Source organism: Astatotilapia calliptera, chromosome 14 (assembly GCF_900246225.1).
Source record: "Astatotilapia calliptera chromosome 14, fAstCal1.2, whole genome shotgun sequence".
Classification (NCBI taxonomy): domain Eukaryota; kingdom Metazoa; phylum Chordata; class Actinopteri; order Cichliformes; family Cichlidae; genus Astatotilapia; species Astatotilapia calliptera.
In genome coordinates, this window is record NC_039315.1 from 27,796,544 (window position 1) to 27,818,888 (window position 22,345).

Sequence of the window (22,345 nt, forward strand, 5' to 3'; positions counted from 1 at the left end):
TGGTTGCCTCAGGAAAGGCATCTGATTAAAAGCTCATTGTCAAGAATGAGACTGCCATAATAGATTGGTGGAGGCACGCCCACCACCAGTGCTGTCGGCCAGCAGGGTGTTGGTGGACACTATGACACGGTTAGCTAAAGACAAATGCAAGGAATAGGGTGAGATGGAGACAGATGATCCACTGTGGTAACCCTTAAAGGGAGCATCCCAAGAGACATATTTATATCTTTGTATGTCACAGAAATCTTATATACAGTCTGGTGCAACTAAACATGACACAAACAACTAGAACCTGAACTGGATCAATATCACTTGAAGTATGAGTATTTATTTTGTTGAGCTATTTTAATAAAATTCAGAAAAACAGACTTACAAGTGTACCTATAACTAATAAGTTTCCTTGGTAACTTTGGATAATGGTCTAATCCGATAGAGATGGATTATTTTTAGTAATTGCTGAATTTGAAACTGTTTTCAGAAGCATGTGTCCATAAAAGAAGAAAACCTCACTTGAAGTGTGAGAAGGTTGATTTACAGTAACTTTAACTCATTTTGTGGTGGTTTGTTTCTCTACTAGCTTGTTGGTGGATCTCACACAACACTGTCTCACATTGTGACAGAACAACATGGTGTGTTTCTTACATAAACACACAAATAGGTGTCCACTCTTCTTTTAAACAGTACGAACAGTTTAATAATTATACATTTTAATAAACGTTCTCTTATGGAAATGCATTTTTCTTTAAGTTTTGATTTAACTTCTTTTTTGGTTCTTCTAAATTAACAGATGGTGCAAAGGATGAAAATCTGAAGACTGGTTCATTCACAACAACACAGACGAAACACAATTTATTTTAAAAATCATCGTCCGTTAGGACTTCTTTTTACAGGCATCTTTAATTTTTTTTTTATTGTATAAATGTTGTTAATAAAATAATTTAAATGATCTGGTTTTTGCTATCAGATTGATCTACATGAGAATTTGTTTATCACACAACAACTTCATTTTGATGGTTAATATATTTGTGATTAATGAAAGTTTAACTACGTAATTTCACTGCTAACCTATAAAACCAAGAGTGCCCAACCGCGGCTCTCGTGCTGTTTGTGGTTGTCTTTTTTTTAATGTGCGTGTTTGCTTTGTTTGTGTTTAATCCGGTATTTTCATCAAATACGCCTGTGCATGTGAAAAAATACCGCAAAGTTTTCCAGTAGGGGCAACATCATTTGAGTATTCAAATTATGTCATGCTCGCTCTCAAAACAGCAGGGAAAAAATGCACAGCAAAAAAAAAATATGAAGAAGAACACAGAATGTTTTTAACAGAGTGGGAGAGTTTTTGTTGTTGTTGTTGAATGTAATGGCAAGTCATCCTGCCTCATATGCCAGGTGTCATTAGCGCATTCCAAAGCTTCAGATCTTCATTCAGCATCACTTCAGCTCAAGCCATGCTAACATCGACCAGGAATTTCCAAAAGGGACTGAACTTTGCAAGCACGAGTTGGTCACTTTGAAAAGTCAGGCAGAAAAGCAGATACAGTTTTTCCAAAAATATACAAAGTGCTCTCTCTGACCTTCAAGCATGTGCTTATTTTAATTTTGCAATGGATGGGAGTTGTGACACACAAAACAAGCCTCAGTTGGCAGTATTTGCATGGTCTGCGTCAAATGAGTGTGTGATCAAAGAAGAACTCCTTGATATTGTGCCATTAAAAGACACACCCCGAGCCATATAGGTGAAAGAAACAATGATGGCTGTGTTTGTGAAAAGCAAATCTGCACATACCGAAACTAATACAATAGCTACAGATGGAGCTACTGCAAAAAAAAAGCTATTCACAAAACATAAACTTTTTTTAAAAAAAAAAATGTTTATTAAGATTTTGATATAAATGAAAAAACACAAACGGACAACACACCAGCAAGGACAAAAACACAAATAAGGCAAAAGATTACACTGCAGCAACAAAAATACTACTTCAACACTGACAATAAACAGAAGTAAAACGCTGCGATCGATCAAAGAGAACTTTGTTTTAATACATGATCTAAAAAAGGTTGTCACACATCAAAGAACTTACTAAGTTTGCCCTCTAATGTATACCTAATCCTCTCCCTGTGCAGTAGAGCAGTCAGTTCTCTTAGCCACATTTTGAATTGAGGCACAGTGCCAGACCTCCAGAGAGGCAAAACAATTTTCTTAGCAATTATCATTCTGAACAAAACGGTAGTTTATGCAGCAGGGCGGAGGTGTTAAAGATGAAGAGGAAGACTCAAACAATGCAGTTATTGGGTCCGGCTCTAATGTGTAATTGTACATATCAGAAAAACATTTAAAGATGTCCAGCCAATAGTTGGACAATTTGGGGCAAGTCCAATGAGTAAGAGAGCCTTCTCCAAGTTTACAACGATCACATATAGGACTAAGAGAAGGAAAAATCCTGTGCAATTTAGTTTTTTAGTAATGAAATCTGCGAAGCACTTGGAATTAAATTAACTGAAGCCTTGAATTTATAGAACAAGAATGGATCCTACACAGACTCCTCTCACACACCTCATCTCCAATTTGCAAACCCTGCTCCTCCTCCTGTCTTCAAAAAGTCAGATTTACAATTCAAATACTCAGAAAAAGCGTTCATAAAACCAGAAACCAACTTTTCAGAATCCTGGGAACTAAAAATTGACCCCTCTTCCGGAAGAGATGGAAAGTTGAGGACACTCTGACGAACATAGTATCTTATCTGTAAATAAAAGAAAATGTGACGCATGTAATATATAAGTCTTTGAGAGTAAGTATACATTTTTGTGTCTAGACCTCAAAAGAGGCATCTAAACATGAGGGTAGAAATGCATGATTACAATATATTGGAGTATGAATCGAAGTGTCTGGTAGAGCACAACCTTTTTTGATCCGACAGATTTTAACGCAGTTGTACAAAATCTCACTAGCTAACTGCAGGGGGTACAGAGTGGTTCCCAATCTGCTACCCTGCTCCATAATCCATAATAATAATAACAGATGTGACCCACAGAAACAGTTGGGAAGACAATCAAAAGATCAAACAGTCTTTTGACCAAGCCAATAAGCTCATAATGACAGACCACACTGATAATATGTGCAAACTGCCCTCTGGCCTTAAAGTGGACAGGCCAAAGACAGCACAGTTACAGGCATAAAATAGTATTTTTGAACCAACAAGGTGATTCCCCAAGAGCTGTTAGCTGGAATGCTAGAAAATCTGGACATGGCGAGCGGTGGTTCCTTAACAATATTGAAGAAACCAGACAAATGAAGAAAAGAAGTGTCAGGCCCCTACAGCAGCAGATGAACAGTATTGTGTCATTAAGAAATAGCTTTATGACTCGAGCTTAATGAAGAGCTTTGGATGTCCTTCAAGACGCTTGGAGAACTATTCCTGAAGACTACTTAGAGAAATGACAACAAAGCTTAACTAAGACAGTTACATATAGAGCTGTAGTCAGAAGTTTACATAAACTCACTGGGCATGAATGGTAAGGTAATTTTGTGTTTTTAATGATTTCGTTGATCTTATTTGTACACTTTCCTCCCAGTGTGAATTAGAGAAAGAGAATCCCAATTCATGTTTTTTTAAGTCATTAAAGATGTATGCTATACAATGTTTACACCCTTTCTGGCACATTATTTGACATGTCTCCATGACAACAGTTCAATGTCTAGACCACAGATGCTTTGTTTTTGACTAAAGCACAGGTCCTGCAGTTGTTGATGACTGAATCCAGAGTTTTCCTGTTACTTTGAGTAGAGGTCACGAGGGCCTTCTCCAAGATCTGTAAAAAAAACAACCAAAAAAACCCCCAAACCGCAATATTAATTAAAAGTTAATAATATCCAAAAATATTCTTTCAGAAGAAGCTTCTGCTTTCAGGCTGTAAGACTAATATTTTACATTTTTGCATCAACATCATTATGGCCATGTCTCTTTTTTAAATGGAAAAAAGAAAGAAAGAAAAAGAAGCAGAAAACTGATAACAGTATTATACCAGACTGTTCTTTAATGCTCACCTTGACAGATGAAAGGTAGTCTGTCATGGCAGTTGGCATCCAGCAGCTTAATTACTTGTAGCTCAGTCAGGATCATCTTTGCACAGTGGTTATTTGAGTCAGCTATGCTTCTGTTACACTCAGGATAAATGTCTTTGGACTTTGAAATCCACATCCACTTCTTATCTTTGCCAAAAACTGAGCGTTCCAGGCCAATCCACACCCCTCGTTGCAAGTCTGTCTCATTTTACAGGAGACTTTTCACTTCATCATTCACTGTTCGGTTGGTGATTTCAACCAGGGAGGAGTAGTCTGTCTGGCATTGCTCCAAGGCATCAATCCAACTTTTGTTTTCATGGTAGAACTCCAGATTTTTAACTGGAGACAAAAAATGCAAAGTGACATTTAAGATATGCTAACACTACAACAGGCAGTGTTGGGACTAACGCGTTAAGTAACGCGTTACAGTAACTACGTTATTATTGTGGTAACAAGCACGGTAACTAGTTATTATGCCAAAATCACGAACGCGTCAATCGTTACTGGGATTTAGATAGGGTCGTTATTCGTTACTTTGTGTGGTGGCTATCGCGGACCTTCCACAGATTCAGCAAAATTAGCAAGTGGTGGAGGCCAGTAGGTGGATGAGGGAAAGGGGAGGCAGGAGGAGCCGGCCGCCGGTCCAAGCGTCAGGTGAACTGAACTTCAGGTAAGAAGTTATGACCTGCAGTCTATCTGGGTCAGATATAAACCAAGTTTAGGTGGAGTTTATTTTCGTTGTGCTGACTTTTTCGTACTGGGTACTAGCTAGCATGATGGAGTTTCTATACAGCTGGGTGGGTGCTATGATGTTACTGATGTTGAACTTTATTTTGTTCATAAGGTTAATTATTAGAGTTGCCAGCCGTCCCCTAAAAACGGAATCGTCTCATGGTCAGAGAAAATATTACGCATTTCGTATTGAGCTGAAAAGGAACAGTTTGTCCCGTAATTCAGCTAGAATGAAAAAGACACAAAGCTGGAGTTATTCTGTCTTTGCTGCACAGCTGCCTCTTCTTCTCTCATTCACTCCCCCTCCCTCTCCTGTTTCTACTTCAATCATGAAACTGATCAATGATCAGCTGATCGGCTTTTCTCTCTTGCTTGTTTATCGCCCACTTCGTGCCAGAAAGAAGAAACCAGCGGAGGTCGCGTTAAACAACAACAGCGCGTTTAAGCTTGATCAGCTGTTGTTAGAATGTATTTAATATTAATTTCTAGTATCAGCTGATGTTTGCTGGAGCCAAAGCTGTAAAAGCTGCTGGTCATGATATCGGTTTGGTTATCTGGTGAGAGGGAAACATGAAGATGAAACCAGGAGATGTCCTTACTGGATCATCAGAGCTGAACAGGTGATGGAGAAACAGGTTTACCTTTTAGGTCACATGAATGAGTTGAAGGGAAGTTATGAACTGTTTCTGAGAGACGAATAACCCCAGGATCCTTTTTTAGGTAGCTGACAGCTGGTAACTGTCCAGGGGCGGATCTAGCAAAGTTTTGCCAGGGGTTTTCGTGTTGGATGTAAAAAGCGCACATGACGCTGTGACGTAGGCTAGAATCATGGTGGTGGTCAATGATGGTCCAGGCGTGGGATTTCTCTCGTGGAAATATGCACATTATCTTTTCCTTTCTATTGGTAGGTGGCACAGTGCACTTGTGGCCAGTAAGCGAGCTAGAAGACTGGTAATCTCGCGGGGTATCCAGTTATGGAAGCGGCGCATTAACAAGAGAATTCTGAGTAAAGCCAAAGTTACTTTCCCTAGTAACTAGTTACTTTGAAAGTAACGAGTAACTTGAAGTAACTGAGTTACTTTTGATAGAAGTAACTAGTAATGTAACTAAGTTACTAATTTAAAGTAACTTACCCAACACTGACAATAGGTCACAGTTTCCTGCTGTCTCCTTATTTATGCAAAGCTCTGCTGACTCACCCTGATAGTCGGGGATGTTTTGTATAGATTAAAGTATTGAGTTTACAGCATTATAATATATTAACATATTATTTTATTCACATATTGTTAAAAGTAAATGACTGCTTTCAGGCTGAAATATAAACATTTCCACCTGATGTACCTGTATTTGTTGTAGCAACATTAACATTGCAGTTCCTTTGATTTGAACCTGCACATAAGAAGAAAAAGTAAAAATGCAGGCTTTAAAAACATATTTCAGTTTTACATAAGAAAAAAAGTCTTGTTGTAACTATACAGTGTGTAAATATACATGTATGTATAAAATTTTTACAGATTCATCTTATGTTGTATTTGTTTTCTTGTTTGTGGAAAAAACGCATCAGTTTATTGTTTTGCACATCAACAATTTACTTTTGTTGTTTGAGAAAGAAAAACTATGTAGCAAATTAAATTCTTAAAGCTGCTCTTTGGAGGAAAGGCTGATTGTGCTGATGAAAGTACTCGCCTGTGTGAGCCTCTATACAGTCGCTAACACGGTGTTGTTGATGAAACCTCTGAAATTTGAGCTTTACTCTGTTTTGGTTTTGCTTAGGAACCGAGATATGTATCTTTTGTCTGTTGAAGAAAACAGAAAGCTGTTTTAAAAGTATGTGACAAACATGATTTTGCCTATGAGGTACCAATCTGCATCTTCTTCATCATCATATTTAAAAACAGATATAAATATATTTACTTTTTTTTTTTAAAGCTGTTACATTTTGTGCCGGCAGTAGTTGAAGTTCCAGAGCAAGATTCACAAATGATCTTATTGTCACTCGTATGATTTAAATACCCTGGTACATGGAAACAAAACACATGAATGCTCATCTATAAACAATATAATATGCATCAGGTTTTAAAGTTCTTAGATTTCATTTTAAAGTCAGTCAGCCGACTTTAAACCAGCGATAAAATCATTTTTAATGTGTTGTGAATTTTAGATTTCTTACCATTTTCTACCTCCACAGACAAAACAAACATTTTTGTTTTGTATGTGATTTTACGGCATTTATTAGTACAGTCCTCTGTCTCAGTGTAATTGGCTGTGGCAGTTGCTTCCAGTGTGACTTGGTTAGCAGTGGGCCCACAACATTTAAATTTCCATATCCACTTTCCAGCTGTGCAATTGCAATCATGTGTAATATTCCCTCCAACAGGGCACAGATGATAGGGAGTAAATTTGATTCCTCCATCTGGAAAGTCTCGTATGGCTGAAACACAGGGCAGCAGGCTCACTGCTGTAACACAGGAAGATCACATCAGGCCTGAGTACAGTTTGCATTTAGGTGTTGACCTGTACGTTGGAAACATACCTAGTAGTAATGATAGATGAATCAGACGTGCCATGGTCTGTAACATGCAAAAGAAAAAAAAAAGATAGAAAATTGAGAAGGAATTGATCTTTCACATTAAGAGTTTATAAATAAAACGTTCACCTTCAGTGCTTCCAGTCTTTGCAGAGATGACTGTTAAATATCCAAAGTGTTTGAATAAACCTCCCCACTGTCCTCTGGCTTGCTGTCTTTCTCCAGAATGATAACTCAGAGAAATGTCGGCAGGAGTGACTTTTTATATTGCTCTTTATATTATCATATTTTTGATTAAATAAACACAAATGTGTTCTCAGCTTCCTCAATTGGAATAATGTTGCTTTTCCCCCGTCTAAGGTACTGTGGATGTGCAGCATTACAAACTTAATAAGGTGAATCAACTTGACTGATATAGAAAACATTTGGATTTTAAATGTTGTTTAAATGTTGTTAAAGCAAAAAATCCACAAAAAAAATATTTTTTTGTTACACATTATTATTATATTTGTTTAAATGGAGGTTTTCCTGTGATCAGTAATCGCCTCCAACCTGTTTCATGAATGCACAGCACATTAACTCAGCGTTTGCTCTTAAACTGTAGTTGTCACGGATTGCCGAGGCAAGCCGTGTGGGATTGTAGGAAAGGACCAAAAAGGCAGCAGCTCTGGTGCAGGTGAGTGTTTATTTACAGTGGTGGGTAAGTACAAACAGCGGTGGCGACAAAACATGAAACTGGAGACCTAAACTGGGTAAACTAAGAAGACAAACCAGAATGAGGATGCAGGGAGGTCCGGAGAAATACATACGGGAAGACGCAGGGAGACCAAGGGGAAACAACACAGACGAACCAGCAACAACTATGACAGAAGACACAACTTAAATACACTCAGAGAACACAGGGGGATTACATACAGGTGGGGACACAGCTGGGAGTAATTAACATGACGAGACTCGGGAGGCAAACTGAAAACACTCACATAAGACACAGACCTTCACAATAAAACAGGAACTTACACATGAAAGGACACAAACTAAGAAACGCGGACTAGATACAGGAACACACGGGCAGAACAGAGTAAACACAACCAGAGGAAGAACAGAACCAAAATCGCGAAGAGAAAACACAAAACGCTGGGTCAAAGGACCCAGGATCATGACAGTACCCCCCCCCCTCAAAGGCTGGCTCCAGACAGCCCAACAAGAAACAGCCAGAAAAAACAGAAAACAACCCGACCAGGGCGGGCGGCGGGGGCCCAGGAAGGAGGGCTCGAAGCAAAACAAAACCGGAGCACCAGAAGGCCAAAAGACAAAAACAAAAAACGAGCCCAAAACCAAAAGAAACGAAGCACACCAAAACACAGGAAAAAACAGAGTCCAAAACAGAAGAGTTCAGGGGGCCGACAGCACAGGAGTCCAAAACAGTTCGGGGGGCCGGCCAGGGGGCCGACAGCACAGGAGTCCAAAACAGTTCGGGGGGCCGGCCAGGGGGCCGACAGCACAGGAGTCCAAAACAGTTCGGGGGGCCGACCGTGCGGACGGCAACGGCGGCGACGTGGATACAGTTCGGGAGGCCGGCCGTGCGGACGGCAACGGCGGCCACTCAGGCGATGGCGGTCCGGGGGCCGGCCGTGCGGAAGGCAGCGGCGGCCACTCAGGCGATGGCGGTCCGGGGGCCGGCCGTGCGGAAGGCAACGGCGGCCACTCAGGCGATGGCGATCAGGGGGCTGGCCGCGCGGAAGGCAGCGGCGGCGCCCAAGTGTCAGGCGCACCGGCCGAGGCTTGGAGGGCACAAGACCAGGCGACGCTGAAGCAGAGGCAGGACCAGGCGTAACAGAAGCACAGGCAGAGGCCGGACCAGACGAAGACTCGGATGAGGCCGGACCAGACGAGGCTGCCGCTGGCGATGAGGCTGCCGCTGGCGATGAGGCTGCCGCTGGCGATGAGGCTGCCGCTGGCGATGAGGCTGCCGCTGGCGATGAGGCTGCCGCTGGCGATGAGGCTGCCGCTGGCGATGAGGCTGCCGCTGGCGATGAGGCTGCCGCTGGCAATGGCTCTGAGGCTGCAGCAGACGAAGGCTCTGAGGCTGCAGCAGACGAAGGCTCTGAGGCTGCCGCAGACGAAGGCTCTGAGGCTGCCGCAGACGAAGACTCTGAGGCTGCCGCTGACGAGGGCTCTGAGGCTGCCGCTGACGAGGGCTCTGAGGCTGCCGCTGACGAGGGCTCTGAGGCTGCAGCTGACGAGGGCTCTGAGGCTGCAGCTGACGAAGGCTCTGAGGCTGCAGCTGACGAAGCACAGGCTGGAGCTGCAGCTGACGAAGCACAGGCTGGAGCTGCAGCTGACGAAGCACAGGCTGGAGCTGCAGCTGACGAAGCACAGGCTGGAGCTGGCGTAGCAGATGGTGGCTGGATGGGCTCCTCGGGCCCTCCAGCTGATGTGGCATGGTGCTGGTGCGGTTCTCCTGAACCCCCAGCTGACGAGGAAGGTTGCTGAACGGGCCCCTCGGACCCTCCAGCGGAGACAGAAGGCTGAACGGGCCCCTCGGACCCTCCAGCCGACGAGGCATGAGGCTGGTGTGGTTCTCCGGAACCACCAGCTGACGAGGAAGGCTGCTGGACGGGCTTCTCGGGCCCCCCAGCTGAAACAGGAGACAAAGGCCGGAGCGGTCCCTCGGACCCTCCAGTGGAAACAGGAAACAAAGGCCGGAGCGGTCCGTCGGACCCTCCAGCGGAGACAAGAGACGAAGGCCGGAGCGGTCCCTCGGGTGGCTGCTTAAACTCCAGGGGTCCAGAATCAGCTGAGGACTGGGACCTAGCCTCTGGGGAAGCCCTGGAGCGGCAAACAGTGCCAATGGCGGCTGAATCATGAAAAGCACCTTGAGTAGGACTTAGGCTTTCTCCCTGCACGGAGTGAACGGGTGGAACCGGTAATGCTGGAGCCAGAGCTACTGGGGCCTGCGCTACAGGCGGCACTGGAGCTACTGGGGCCTGCGCTACGGGCGGCACTGGAGCTACTGGGGCCTGCGCTACGGGCGGCACTGGAGCTACTGGGGCCTGCGCTACGGGCGGCACTGGAGCTACTGGGGCCTGCGCTACAGGCGGCTCTGGAAACTGAACCGAGGGAGGCTCTGGAAACTGAACCGAGGGAGGCTCTGGAAACTGAACCGAGGGAGGCTCTGGAAACTGAACCGAGGGAGGCTCTGGAAACTGAACCGAGGGAGGCTCTGGAAACTGAGCTGAGAGAGGCTGCAGGGGAGCTAACTGAGCTGAGAGAGGCTGCGGGGGAGCTAACTGAGCTGAGAGAGGCTGCGGGGGAGCTAACTGAGCTGAGGGTGGCTGCGGGGGAGCTAACTGAGCTGAAAGAGGCTGCGGGGGAGCTAACTGAGCTGCCGGTAGCTGCACAGGCGATAAGCAGCTCGCGTTGACATCCGCCACACAAAACACAGCCCCTGAATGAACAGTCACAGAGTCTGGAACCGACACAGAGTCCTCACTCACCACAGCCAGCGAATTAGAAGTCCGAACGTCCGGCTGTGGGGTGGCGCGCCCGCGGCGCGATCGGCGTTTCTTCCCCGCAGATGGCTCCGACGGGCCGGGCAAGACCACATCCGGCGAGTCGGGCAGCGAGGCAGGAGTGGCTGAGAGAAGGTGGGGTGTGAGCCGGAGAAAAGCCTGCATGGTCGGAGGAAGCGAAGTTAGAAGCCATGGCAGGCCGGAAAAGAGCCGTTGTAGCCGACTTTCCACGGCGCGGCGAAGCTCCTCTTGAGGGTTTTCAAGCCACAGCCCGAGGAGAATCTCCACGTTATATGTAACGTCGTCCCGGAGCTCCTCGGACGGATTTACTGCTGCAGGGTCCATGGTGGCTGGTTCGTACTGTTACGGATTGCCGAGGCAAGCCGTGTGGGATTGTAGGAAAGGACCAAAAAGGCAGCAGCTCTGGTGCAGGTGAGTGTTTATTTACAGTGGTGGGTAAGTACAAACAGCGGTGGCGACAAAACATGAAACTGGAGACCTAAACTGGGTAAACTAAGAAGACAAACCAGAATGAGGATGCAGGGAGGTCCGGAGAAATACATACGGGAAGACGCAGGGAGACCAAGGGGAAACAACACAGACGAACCAGCAACAACTAAGACAGAAGACACAACTTAAATACACTCAGAGAACACAGGGGGATTACATACAGGTGGGGACACAGCTGGGAGTAATTAACATGACGAGACTCGGGAGGCAAACTGAAAACACTCACATAAGACACAGACCTTCACAATAAAACAGGAACTTACACATGAAAGGACACAAACTAAGAAACGCGGACTAGATACAGGAACACACGGGCAGAACAGAGTAAACACAACCAGAGGAAGAACAGAACCAAAATCGCGAAGAGAAAACACAAAACGCTGGGTCAAAGGACCCAGGATCATGACAGTAGTTGTTAAAATCTGAAGGCTTGCCTAGTCAAACAGGAAGCAAATATATCCTGATCAGTTTTTATTTTGATCTTATAAACAAATTGGGTATGTAACCAAGGTTTACTGACAAAAGTCTCCTTTATGTCATCAGGTACAGAAACTGGTAATAAATAACCAGTTCATTCACCACCACACGATTTCTGCTGCTGCATTAACCCTCAACTTAATACTTTCAATAACTGACACTGACTTTTCACCTTAAGGAAATCGATATAGTCCCCATTCTATACAGCGATCGAAACAGATCCATAAAACAAACAATTTCAAATATAGTATTGTTTTTCCTCTTGCATGATTTTGACCTGTGCCTACACTGTTGTAAAGTTTTAAGTACACTCAGTACAACAACCCGGATGGTAATTGGACATGTGTAATGACAATACAGTTGAATCCTAATCCTTTATTATGTCGGCCCATTCTTTGTAGCTATAACATCTTCAACTCTTCTGGGAAGGATTTCTGAAGGGTTTAAGAGTGTTCATGTTCATTTCTGATCATGCAAGCAATTGTGAGGTCAGACACTGATAATGGACAAGAAGGCAATCCACCCCAAAGGTGTTCAGGTCGAGGGTCAGGACTCTGTGTAGACCAGTCAAGTTTGTGCACTAGTGTGCAGTCATGTTGGAACAGGAAGGAGCCATCCCCACGCTGTTTCCACAAAGTTGGCAGCATGAAATTGTCCAAAACGTTTTGGTATGCTGAAACATTAATTCTTTCTTACCCACGATACAGTCAGAACAAAACCCAGACTCATTGATCAGATTGCCAGTTGGAGAAACATGATTCATCACTCCAGAGAACACATTTCCACTGCTCTAGAGTCCATTGGCAGTGTGCTTTACACCACTTTATCTGACATTTTGCATTGCACTTGGTGACATAAGGCTTGGATGCAGCTGCTTGGCCATGGAAACCCATTCCATGATGCTCTCTATGCGCTAATCGGAAGGTCGGGTAAATACTTTGAAGTTTGGTAAAAGTTTGTGATGGTGAGTTTGAAGTGTTACTAAAAACAAACAGCTGGACGAATAGTTTGCAACACATTAGTTTAACTGACAGCAACATGGTAACATTCTTGGGCATAAAAAGGACAGGTGGACAGATTTCACCCTAGGTGTGTGAATGGCGTCTGTGACAGATTGGTATACCCCACTATCTCTTGAATCAAGATATCGCTGAAATAAACACAGTTTGCATTTTGTTAACTTTACATTTTATTATTAGCACAGAATTAATATTCTTTAGTTTTTTGTTTGAGAGAAAAATAAAATGTTATTTCTTATAACCGCTCAGTTAAATTAGCCAGATATTTAGGTTTTTAATGACAAAAATAATACATCGACTCTTTACATAGAAGCATCTTTGACAAACACAGGTACTTCTGAGAAGTGGTGGGTAAATGGTTAATTTAACAAGGCTTGCAAATGATAGTAACCAAAGTAGTTTTCCTGTGAAACACAACACTACAGCTACAGCATACAAACATACAAACAGCATATATACTGTTATGAGTTCAAATATTGGGGATGGAGACAAGAGAAAAAACCACAATAACAACACTGGTCCGGCCGGGTTAAGTCAAACGATGATTTTAATAGTCACACGCGTGGGAGATGGACACTGTATGCAGACAGCCTCAGATCTCAAAATGGTGGAGCATTAATCAAACTCTTATAGCCTCTGGTGCCCCCACCTTATCATAAAAGCCTAAACATTCACATGCTTTTCTCTCACACGGCGCCTAAGCTACGACCTTGGCTCCCCGTTTTATCTGCTCCTGCTGAGATGGGGCAGAAAACTCCAGCATGCTCTGTTCTCTTCTAATCAGACAAATAAGGCGATGACTCTCTGCAAACAGTATTTCTTATAACATCATAAAACAATATCATTCATCCACAATAAATCAGCAGTCTAATGTAATGCAAATCAGTTTAACTAATGCAATAGTTATCAGCTTCTTCTAATTCAGGAGAATAATGCAAACTAAAACTACATAATAATTCACAATCTTTAATTAGGGGTATAACATGGCATAAAATAATATTATAATCTAACAATACACATTGGGTTTGCTGGGTCATCCATCTGCTTCTCCAGGAATCTCACCTTGATGTGATGACGATTGAGACGCTGCGAATCGTTTTCTTTGGTGCTATCAGTTCAGTCAATGTCAATGAAAAGCTCTGTGGCCCAAAACACAAATATTAATTCAAAAATATATAAAAAGCAGAGTGGAATGGCTTCATTTTAAACTTCCCATTGACCTTTATACATCTACTTATATGTAAATATTGCAGCTTACAGTGACATGTGTCACACAGATAAAAAAAGATGCAGAATATAAAGTAAAACGTCAATTTATGCCTACGGGCTAGAAAACATTTTGGTAGATATACCTGACTTCTCTGTATATTCATCAGTACAGGGCTTTTCATTCATTCCTGGAGAAAAAGAAAAAAGAAAAACAATAAGATTTAATAAAAACCAGGTGAAGAAGTCTGACTGGACAACAAAACAGCAACTTACTTTGACAAATGTATGGTAATTTTTCATGGCAGTCGGCGTTGGACCACTTGATTTCTTCTGTCTTATTATCAAAGATGACTTTTCCACAGTGGTTGTCAAAGTCAGAGTTGGTGGACGAAGCTCTATTCAACTGTGATTTTACAACATTATACCCTGAAATCCACTTCCACTCAGGTCTGTAGCCAAAAATGGACCTTTGCAGTCCAATCCACACCCCCGTCTTTGAGTCTGTTTTATTTTGCAGTCTTTTCACATCATCCCTTACTTTCTTTTCGCAGATCTCAACCAGGGAGAAATGATCCCTCTGGCAGTCCTCCAAGGCATCAATCCAACTTTTACTTTTGTTGTGTAGACTGACTGGACACAAAAATCGAGAGTAGGTTTTAAAAATGTAATGCACACATATTGTACATAAACTCCATGTCATTATGTTAAATTAAATGCAGTCTTTAAGCAATTTTACTGTGTTGGGTAGAGCTTACTGTTAGCAGCAGGGTACTCAGCACATTGAAATTTAATCTTTACTTTCATGCCATTCTTTGATGTCATGTTAAAGCAGATATTTCCATTCCTTTTGTGGAGGAAAATATACAGGTGATTTATTGAAAGCATGTGTGGCACCAAATATACTGAATCTTTGTATTCAGTAATTGAGTACACATGAAACATACTGTTGTGTAAGATTAACAGCTGTTTTGTTGAAAGTGACATTTGGGTGGCATTCAGGCTGAGTGTAGTTTTCCTTACAAACTGTATCGTTTACAGAGACCTTTATAATTCCTGATACACAAAACCAACATATAAAGATTCATCAGAGAAAATAACACTGCATGTGTGCTTAAAGTATTTCTTAAAGAATGTACTGGTTTGCAGTGCTTACCATTTTCTACCGCTAGAGAGGAATTCAAACACTTTCGCTCTCTGTAATTGGTGCCAGGACATGTTCCTGAGCTGTACATCGAGTACATCGAGTCCAACGAGTCCAATTTTTGAGCCACAATTTTCAGTGTGAATTGGTTTCTGTTGCTCATACAACATTCAAGTTTCCAAGTTAAATTGCCAATTTCTAAATCTCCTGCATTTGGGCACACATAGGAAGAGAAAACAAAGTGCAGCTGGACTGTTGCTGTAACAGAATAAGACCAGATCAACAGTTTAAGTATCATTTAGTCATTTGGTTTTTTTGCATTACTGTTATCTAAAGAAATTTAGAATTTAAAGAAAGGTGACTGGACTTCTTAAAGATGTTTCAGCTGAAGAACTTCTCAGGTAAGAGGTGAAAGTCTACAAGAAACTTTAAAAAGTCCAGTTGCTTTTCTTTCCAAACTCCTTAGACCTGAGAACCTGCACAGACACATTACTGTTATAGTTCATCTTTAAAAAACGTACTGATATATATGTAGTATATTTATGTATATGCAAAAATGTAAATACAAAAAAAGTGCATTATTTTTACATTTCTAATTATTTAAATTTTAAAGGCAAATATGTTTTTGTGTTATTTTCTTCAAGACCATGCAAAAAATTTGAATTTCTTTACTCTTTTTGAATATAGACTGTAATGTTCAGTTCACGTTACTCTTCATGCTTTTTAAATGTTTGCACCACTTTAACTAAATGCTGTAAGCTCCATAACAACAGGAAATATTTGTTTATTTATTAATTTTAGAATCTAGGTACATCATATTCAGTGATGGGAATAACAGCGTTACAAGTAGCGGCGTTACTAACGGCGTTACTTTTTTCAGTAACGAGTAATCTAACTAATTACTATTCCTATCGTTACAACGCCGTTATAGTTACTAACAAGAACATGCGGTCCGTTACTATTTTTCAACAAACAGACTGTTGAAGCTGTGTTCATCTTACCACATCTTATATCAGTTGCACGGAAGTAGCTGACTACATAAGTAATCTGGACGCTACAGCTTTAAGCAGCTGTGCGCGCTCCCGCGGACGGTAATCACGATCACTTTCTAGCACAACACCTGGAGCTAAGGAGGCAAAACAATCGCATGGGTGCTGCTGTTTGACTGAGGAAGAATAAAGTAGTCGTGGTAAGCCAATCACATGACCACTTCAAGACAAAGCAACAAGGTGATATATACCAGTTTTTAAATTGTGTCGAGTAAAACCAGAGTCACGATAAACAATATATACGTTTTTTCCTCAATAGTTTCGTCATGTTTACTGTCTAAGGACAGCGCAGCAAGCACTCTCTGCTTATGAACCCCCCCCCCCCAAAAAAAAAAAAAACCCAAACAAAAAACAGGGGAAGTTTTAGGAGTGACGGTGAGAGTGAGAGAGAGAGCGAGTTTTGAGATTTGAGAGATTTGTGATGTTTAGCGTGTTTGGAGTGTGTAGTTAATGTGTTGTCTTGTGTAGTTAGTGTGTAGTGTTGTGGATAGTTTTGTGTTGTGTGTCAGAACAATGAGGCGACTGCTGTCTCCGGGTAGAAACATGAGGGATACACCTGCTGCTGTCAGACCTGCAGGTATCAGGCTGTGATGTTCTCCTTTATAGTGGACAGAAATTATTTTTTTGGAGTGGCACAAATAATTTGTGTGGCATCTTATTTAATGCAGAACAGCTGATTGTTATATAGATAGTTTGAAATGGTTATTTTTAAAAAAAGGTAAAAGATAAATGGCTGCAAATAACTTTGTTGTTTGCAAAACTTGTGCATAGTATTTTAAAATTGACAATTTATATTTGCATTTAAAGTTATGAAATATGATTCATTAAGCATGTGTGTGGTTATTACAGTAAAAAATATAACTTTTTCTACTCTGGTTTTATGTTTTTTGTCTGATTTTAGATCAATTGTGTTAATACAGTGTGTCAAAATGAAAACATAACTGTAAATTCAGACACGTGAGGTTGTGCTGAAAAGAATGATACCAAACAAGGCAAATAAACTGTTTTTAAAGGTGAAATGTGGAGGGAAAATCAAAAGTAGTTAAAAATGGCCAATTATACCCTGGACCCCAGAGGGTTAAACGTTTTTTTTTAAAGTAACGCAATAGTTACTTTTCCAGTAATTAATTACTTTTAGAATATTGTAACTCAGTTACTAACTCAGTTACTTTTTTGAAGAAGTAACTATTAACTATAATTAATTACTTTTTCAAAGTAACTTGCCCAACACTGATCATATTTAACATTTATAACAATGATCATTCACCAAAAAACATACCTAAAAGTAGTGAAAGAGGGCTCAGCAATTCCATGGCCTGTAAATACAAAAGTCAAAATAAAAACCCAACAACAACAAAAAAAACAGAAAAAGTTGAACACATGGGATTTTATGCAAAATAATATACCGTTAATATTGGTACATCAAAATCCAACATGACAATATGCACTTTGAATAGGGCAGTATAGTACTTTGGTAGTCAAATCGTGACAGATACCACTGACAAACAAAGGCTTGTCTGTGCAGTTCTCTTCTGATGAAATGTTTACACAGAAATATTAAAGTGTTTAATAATTAATAATAATAAACATTTAATCATTCTACGAGTTCTTTTTGTGTTAATTTTAGAAGGAAGTTCTTAGGATTTACACATTCTGGTAATTAGTAATCTAATTTCAACTTACCTTCTCAGTGAAAACTTGCTGTTGGTCTCTGAAATATAACAGAGCTTTAGACTGGGAAATGTAAACTTGTGTCTCTGTATGGAGATACTAAACTCATCCCTGTTTTGACTATACAAACACGCCCACCAACACACCATACAGGGCTAGGATCTTATTAACACTGGGGGCCTCGCCCAGCCTTTTTTTTTTTTCTAATTTGTCCAGCTCTGGTCTCATAGCTTCTGCCTCTGTTGCACCTTCTAAATTGATAATCTGTCTTCTTCTTCTTCTTCAACTTCCCTGCTGTTATTTTTACTCTGAAATCTTAAGCTTGATTTACTTTGTAAGGACATAGTAACCCAAGATTCTTTATTAGAAGTCCTGAGAGTTTCAGAGTAACAGACAATTGGCGTCACACAGTAACCATGGTTACGCACTGTCACGCGCACCTGTTCAAACAGTCTGAGAGAGACTGTGCTGTTGTTTAATAACAGACATCACTCTGAGCATTATGCATGATTTCATCTTTACATGTTGAACTTGTTGGCATTTTTCACTACCCACCAGCGTAAACTAAGAATACAAATATTTACAATGGTTTGTGTGTAACCTTTGAGGACTCACAGTGTGTCGACTGAAGAAGGCATTCTGTCCACGCACAGACACAAAGCAATTTGAGCACACACTTAAAACTATTTTACAAATGCATACATCCAAACCTGAGCACACACTGTGCACACAAATGTCTAAAAGTACACGCAACTGCCTTCTCGCTCCCATACAAAACCTTAAATGTGTGGACGAATCGTCTGATACGCACTGATCATGTTGCATGCCCACGTGGGGTTTTGAGGCAAATTTAACGCTGTCACTCAGGGATGGGCAACTCCAGGGCTCGAGGGCCAGTGTCCTGCAGGTTTTAGATATCACCCTGGGTCAACACACCTGAATCAAACGATTAGTTCATCACCAGGCCTCTCGAGAATTTCAGGACATGTTGAGGAGGTAATTTAGCCATTTGAATCTGTTGTGTTGGATCAAGGACACATCTAAAATCTGCAGGACACCGGCCCTCGAGGCCTAGAGTTGCCCACCCTGGCACATATCATCTGCAAATGTAAGCTGCGATCATGTCACAGTGTAAAACTGGGACATCTGGGCCTCCAATGCCTAACTATTAGTTAGCTTATACTCACTCCAGAGTCTGATTCACAGCCACGCTGAGCACTGGCTGACTTTTCCTAGCATCTAGCAGCAGATTATTTAAACTGTATACTAACGTTTATAGGCTACTGTATAGTTTCTCTAATTGGTAAATCACATTTTCTAGTTGATTTAGAAAAAGACACATCCACGTCCCCAAAACAAGACAAAACATTTGTGTGCACAGAAAGGTTTTTCAAAGAAAAAGAATATCTGATTCATAAAACTAAACAAATTGCCTTGTATTTGTGTGTGGATTGAGGCACGCACTTGTGAGCCCTCAAAGGTTACACACAAATGATTGTACATATTTGTAAATCTTAGTTTATGCTTGTGGATCATATCGTAGGTTTTGCAACCCTTTTGAGGCAACTTTCCCTCCATAAGTCTATGCTGCAACAGTAACAGGAGACGGCTCCTCTGTTGAAGTGCTTTAGTTATAATAAGAGGCATTCAAACAAGTAGACATCTTAAATGTTTTTGTACATTCAGAGAGTAAGTAGAGTAATGTTTATTTATATACCACTTTAAGATACGAACGAGTCACAAATTGCTTTACAGAGGTAATAAAAATGTGGTCAAAATGGACACACCCGAATTACGTAAAGCAACACAAATCACAAAAAATTACTCAAATGCCTTTCTAAATACATTAATTCACAGCTATTTTTTAAAGGATGCCACAGTGTTGATGGGCCAAAGACAGAGGGGTAAGTTGTTCTGCAGTTTTAGTTTCAAAAGGTTTCGATCTCTGGACCTCAGGATTTGGTTTGAAGAATAGGTGTCGAGTAGACCGGAGACATATAAGTGGCATCCTCTCCTCCGAAGGCCATAAAAGAAAGAATGAAGATTTTGAACTGATATGTAAATCTAACAGTAAAGCCAGTGCAGACACTTTAATAATGGAGTGATATGAGAGAATTTATGAGTGGGATAAAAGCCTTACAGCAGCATTTTTGGCAGATTGGAGATGATTAATAGATGATTTAGACAGACAATACCATAGAGCACTGTAGTAATCTAAGTGGGAGGAGATGAAAGGATGAACAAGCATCACCATTTTTGAAAAAAGTAAAATAAAAATACACATGGCAAAAATAAACCGTACAATAACATTAGGGTGTTAGACTGACCATCTCACAGACATTCTGAGTTAATGTGTAAATTCACATTGTTGCACTTTAAAGTCTCTTAACTATTAATCCACTACATCAACTGCTTTGCAGCACAGCTGCTGAAGTCACATGTTACAGGCCTGAATGCATTTTCCTTTTAACGAATCCTTCTTTTATGAGGTTTGACCCTATTCAAACAACATCTGGGACTCGAGAGCAAAAGATTGAAAATACTCTGAATATATATTTTAGGTGTAACTGAAACCACTGATGAAGCATGTTTTTTTCATGATGACATATTATATTTGTTTCACAGGATCCAAAGACTCGAACCTATTTTTCATCTATTTATAACTAATGTGTTTCCAGTCATTGTTCTATAATTAGTCTTTATTTCCAGGAAAGCTTTCATTACAATTACTTGACATGTTTTTTTGTTTTTCGCAAAGAAAAGGAAACACATCTGCTTCCACCTCATGCAAATCTAAACCTGGAAAATAATCGCGCGCATGCGCACACGCACACGCACGCACTAACACATTCTCCAACCACACACACCCATCTTTTGCTCCATTGCGGTTTATTTCACACCTCAAACATTTAGTAAACAATTAAGCAAATACAAGTAATCTGCAATAAATTACATTTAGTAAGAAAATAAACTACTAACTCTTTTACGCTACGTCCACACCTACACGGGTATTTCTGAAAACGCAGCTGTTTCGTCCACATGTAAACGGCGTTTCAAATCACCGAAAACTGAGATTTTTTAAAACTCCGGTTTTGCGTTTACGTGTGGACGAGGAATACAGAGCTCGTCACGCAACGTCAAAGGTATGTGTCTTTTTTCACGTCACGCTGTGCGCCACGTTATTGTTTACATGACATGAATTGCAGAATAGCAGGTAGAGACACGCTTACATACACACATGCAGCTACTGTTCCTCTATTTACAAAGGCAGAGGCGTCACGGTGTGATTACTTTACATGTAGTTGTTTTTTTCCGGTGTAATAATATTCAACATTGCTGTCAATACATTTTTCAATCCCTCTGCAAAATAGGTTTAAAAACATAAACAACTGTGGGATGCTGTTTGTCCGTGATTTGAACCGGGGGAACAAATTGTGGCCTGATGTCATTTGTATCCCGCCGTATCTTTACTGTATAAAGAGCTAAAATCTCCAAAATGTCAGGAGTAGTTAGTCATTACAACAAGTGTTTGTGAACTAAAAATCAAGAATGCGGGATACTGTTTGTCCGTGATTTGGAGAGCCCAGCGCTGCTCCCGACGAAGGGAAAACCAATTCTGCAGGGGAGACCTTCCTCGGCACTTGTGCAGGTGAAGCCAAAGGGAAGATTTGCTTCATCATATTTTCTAGTCTTTGGCTTAGAATGAAGTTGGTTTGGAAACATATTCAGCGATGCTTCATCTCCTGATTTGCGTTTGTGGAGGCGCCCCATGCTAGCAGTGTCCAAGCATTGTTTTGTTTTTTTTTGTTTTTTTCCTTTTCATACTGCGCCTCCCTTGCAATGGCTCTGTGCCCTCCTTAGGGAGCGGGCCCCACACTTTGGGAAGGTCTGGTGTAGAGTATGGTGAGGAGGCTCTGAAGAAAGTTGAGCAAATGGAGGCTGATCTTGGAGGAACAGAGATCCTGGAGCCCCTCAAACATATTTACAGCCAACCCTGCATTACACACACACACACACACACACACACACACACACACACACACACACACACACACACACACACACACACACACACACTTTAGTGATGTCATTCTTTAGTCCTTCCTTTTTTTCTCATTCATTACTCCAACTTGTAAGTTGACCATGAATCAAGCCCTGTATCAGTCTCATATAATCTGCTAATTATACATGAGTTGATCTGTTGAGTGGCTCCTACTGTTCCTCTCACTCTTGCTTTTTTTAACTTGTTAAAACACTTTACTGACAGCATACATACGTGAAAAAGTGTGTGTAAACTCTCCTCTCCAGCTGTTTGTCTTTACTGATGCAGAGGTGGGGAACACCAAAGAAGTGATCGATCTGGTGAAGAAGAACTCATGTCCTCTGTGTACTCAGCAAAAGCTGTTGTATTGCAGGTGTTTCTCTTTTGGGATTG

At 41.4% G+C, this 22,345-nt stretch overlaps 1 protein-coding gene across 1 annotated transcript; it reads right to left on the bottom strand.

Annotated features, from left to right (window-relative positions):
* Positions 1 to 13,806: 13,806 nt before the first annotated feature.
* On the bottom strand, positions 13,807 to 15,476 carry LOC113036770 (regenerating islet-derived protein 3-gamma-like). The gene is given in 7 exon segments (XM_026193242.1): positions 13,807 to 13,979; positions 14,193 to 14,237; positions 14,323 to 14,679; positions 14,805 to 14,893; positions 14,994 to 15,016; positions 15,018 to 15,102; positions 15,203 to 15,476. Coding segments are annotated over 6 exon segments (564 nt in total). The 5' UTR covers positions 15,045 to 15,102; positions 15,203 to 15,476; the 3' UTR covers positions 13,807 to 13,956.
* Between the last annotated feature and the right edge of the window lie 6,869 nt (positions 15,477 to 22,345).